Source organism: Penaeus monodon, chromosome 22, assembly GCF_015228065.2.
Source record: "Penaeus monodon isolate SGIC_2016 chromosome 22, NSTDA_Pmon_1, whole genome shotgun sequence".
NCBI classification, from domain to species: domain Eukaryota; kingdom Metazoa; phylum Arthropoda; class Malacostraca; order Decapoda; family Penaeidae; genus Penaeus; species Penaeus monodon.
The window spans coordinates 26,935,745-26,939,625 of NC_051407.1; the positions used below are offsets into that span (position 1 = coordinate 26,935,745).

Genomic DNA, 3,881 nt, shown 5'->3' on the forward strand with positions numbered 1-3,881 from the left:
TGTGATAGTTCAGTACCTGTGATTCATTGATTTTATGCATCTGGTATTTATTTCTACTATTCGTTTCGACTTTCCCCTCAGTCGTTTTTGTGTAAGCAGCCTTTTCATTGTGTAAGTAGGTCAGAAACGGCTTTAATCTTATTTATCAGTTTAAATTTATTATTTTCTATTGCCTTCATGGGATCGGCTACAATCAGATATAACATTTGTATTATGAAAACAAGGTGTTTACTTCCAAAGTAGTTTGTACAGTATTTTTTAAGCCTCTTAATTAGCACAAATTATAAACTTATGCTCTTTTTTATACCTTGACACTAATACTATATATTTTCCTTCACTTACTGTGTGTGGGGTCTGCAAGTGTGACGATTTCTCAGGCGATGTAAAAGTAGTGTTATGCTGCACTATCTTGAAGTTTTATTTGAAACAGTACAGACAAAAAGGTTTGTGGAAACAACAACATATATATGAAACGTTTATTACGTTGATTTAGGAAAGCAATTTTGACAAAGGGGCGAGAGTTTTTTTTTAAAGTTAAATTTTGACGATCTAAACTACCACCAAAACATTTTTACGCTTTCTTAATACATTTCACATTTGGCAGTCAATTTCAAGCACAGATGGTTGTGACTATTATTGTTTTAGATTTGACCAATATTAATTGTTACGGGGGAGGTGTTTGGTTACCATTAATGCTGATGACAAAATGAATGAGAAATATCTAATACCATTCATTGTTTTTTTTGTATTTTATTTTACTGAATACCGTTGGCTAGGCAATAGAGAGACGCACTGATAGTACTTCTCCCTCCCTCGCTGGGTGCTCTGCCTATTACAAATCATCGTGATTATAAGTACAAACCCAGAGAAAACAAAGCTCCTCAGTTCACTGGTCTTCAAATAAAGCAAATGAGAACTCTCGGCGTCAGGAGAGGTGGGAGGACTGGCGTGAGTGTTCCGCTTAGTACCTTTGATCTCGCTCTCCCCTGTTGGTGATGGTAGTCCAATTTCGGATCTCTTTTGGCCAATGGGGTCTATTTGAAGATGGTAAAATGAGTAGCCGATTAAATCCCGCCCTTGTGGTGAAAGTTATTCTAATCAATATTGCTTCCCATGCCTGTTCTGACTCACCTGACCGCCGATCATTCTCAAAAGCGACGTGAAAAAAATGAAAATAAAGTAATCATTTTCCATCATTACTCCATGCTTACATCCAACAAAGTCAATATCTACCGCATTATTATTGATCTTGTAGACACCAACTGGCCACGACATAACAGAAAATCAGCTTAATTTTGAAGGGGTCACATCTAATAAACCAATAAGTAATACAGTATTAATCTTAAACGTACAGTGTGTTCATGGGCTGTAACATTAAAGGCGAATATCTTATTTACCAACTTCAAAAACAATTTCTTATCGATTTAGCTCTGGGGGTCAAATTTTATCCAAATCAAGGAGACAAATCTTGCTTGCTACAACCACATGATCCACCGGTTAATACAGTAACAATCTCTTCATACTTGTTGGTTTGTCCTCTTGACTGTCGGTACGCAACGTTACATACAAAGAGGCGGGACCGAGGGAGCCCGACCCCATGGGAAGTACAAAATGCTAAGTGGTTCATTTAGCAGTAATAAGTAATGCAGTCTGGCTGGCCGCCCCAACAGAAACGACCAGCCGACCCAAGCGTTGATTTCACACTATCAAAATTGTCTCTCAATGTTGTTCCAGAGAGAAGATCCCACTGTCATATTCACTTCACAGTCTCTTTCGAGATGGTGTCAAAGAGCTGCGACAATCACACTCGCCGGGTAGCCTGTGCACGATTGTTAACCTAACAGCCGGGACTGCTCCTCAATGGTGAGTCACAAATGCACTGGGAAAGAATTGATGTCTACTCGAGCTTTGACTTCCTCGAGGTGATGTTCATTTGAGGCAGCAGAGAGGCCGAGGGACGACCGTTGATGCGGTGGTGAGGCGGCCGGGAGTATCGAGGTGGTGAGCGTAGCGTCACTGAGGAGCGCCCAGCCGTAGCCTCGACTACTGTAGCCACGCTGGCGGTGTGAAGAGTGAGCTGTGAGGAATGGTCGACCCTTCAGGCATCATGACTGGTAGGTAGGAGTGTGGAGGGTCGAGTGGAGCCTGCTAAAAGGGGTTGCGTTCATCAGTTTTGGTCGCCCTCGTTAGCTTCGTCTCCTTCGCCCTGCGTGTCACTCGTCCAAAGTGTCAAGTTATCTCGCAAGAGCTGCATTATGAGCGTAGAATCCTTGTACGAGTCTTCATTTAGCGTATCCAACTCCGCAATAGCGTCGTCGAATGCCTGTAAGTGGAGATAAAAAGAGCTAATTACCTATCTCTTCAAGATCCTTAATCCCAAACAACCTTCTCTTCCCCTTATTCACTTTCTGACCACGTACTTGAAACTCAAGAGTACTAAGTAGTAAATCTTGCATGGAATGACAAAGTAGTACTATAAAAAATCCGTAAATTTTACCAAACATCTGTCAAATTAGTAAACAAAGATGACATGCTTCAAAAACGGAATAAAACTACAAGTTAGAAATTCCATCATTAGTATACAATCGTGGCCGCCTAAGGTGTTTCCCGTGGGAGAGGAGAGCAACCATCATACTTTTCGCCCCGATGTGTCACCGACCACGCAGCGTATCTTCGCCCAAGCCATGACAACATCACGGTGAATTTGGGGCCACCATTTTCCACTGAGCGAAAGTCCATCACATACGAATTCAGACTAATCATTCTCACAATCTCAGCTAGACCAAGAGATCTCGGACAAACCTTGACAGCCAAGGTCAGGACGACATTATCTACCATACTGTTTTGCTACGAGCACACTGAAATTTGGTTAGTGTCAGAACACAAGTCACGATCCTTGTTAATCTACGACTCACGAATCGACTACCCCAGCTACAGAAGTGAACATGACACGCGGGGTCATGCAAGTATGCTGGGACAGCCAGGGGTCAAGGGTCAAGTTAGCTGGTGTGGTCGCGTGAGTGGAGCGGCACATGGGTCAACGCCGCGTTACCTGCTTGGCTAAGTGACACGCTCTGTCGGGCGAGTTGAGGATCTCGTAGTAGAACACCGAGAAGTTGAGGGCAAGACCCAACCTAATGGGGTGGGTGGGTTGCATCTTTGACTTGGCGATGTCGAAGGCTTCTTGGTACGACTTCTGGGAGTCGTCAACCACAACTTGAAGAACAAGCAATGGCAGGTCAATATCTCGATTAAAAAAATACAAAAAGTGGCTTAAATGTATTAGTAAGAAGTCCCCAACGAAACACCGTAACGATTGCTCTCCTCTGCCTCCGGTGAAAACCTGAAATTAAAGGAAAATAATGTACCTGTTTCGCTAGCTGACAAGCCTTATCAGGCGAGTTGAGGATCTCGTAGAAGAAGACGGAGAAGTTGAGCGCCAGACCCAGCCTGATGGGGTGGGTGGGCTGCATCTCTGCCTTGGCGATGTCGAAAGCCTCCTGGTATGACTTCTGAGAGTCGTCCACTACGCCTGGACATAGAAACAACCAAGTTATCAAAAGCAAACACACAGGGAATCCACTGTAATTATACCAACCTGGGGCACGTAGGGTATACCTACAACCGGCAGGATACCCCTTTTATTTCTAATGAACATTCCATTAACATGAACAGACGAGGACATGCATTGAAATAATACTAAGAAAGTGGGTTAAGCATACCGCCTTCTTCGTATCATTGTCCTATCTCTACTTCTATCCCACTGTACCGTTTCTAAAGGTAAGAAACAGGAACAAATTACTCCAGAACTATGAGCCCTCCAAAAGCGTGGAATGGAAGGCCCTAAATGCCAAGAGCTGTTGATGTGTAAAGGGCGTGTT

The 3,881-nt window shown here is 43.2% G+C and overlaps 1 protein-coding gene across 2 annotated transcripts in view; it reads right to left on the reverse strand.

Moving 5' to 3' along the window:
- Nucleotides 1-394: 394 nt before the first annotated feature.
- Nucleotides 395-3,881, reverse strand: part of LOC119587054 (14-3-3 protein zeta) — a 13,493-nt gene continuing 10,006 nt past the window's right edge. The window contains exons 6-7 of one of the 2 annotated variants that reach the window (XM_037935802.1): nt 3,053-3,216; nt 395-2,323 (exon numbers count right to left, since the gene is read on the reverse strand). In XM_037935802.1, the coding sequence (XP_037791730.1) occupies nt 2,168-2,323; nt 3,053-3,216 (320 nt within the window). In that variant the 3' untranslated portion in view covers nt 395-2,167. Of the gene's footprint in view, nt 2,324-3,052; nt 3,217-3,368; nt 3,533-3,881 lie in introns of both variants that reach the window. The other variant, XM_037935801.1, reaches the window with a different exon arrangement.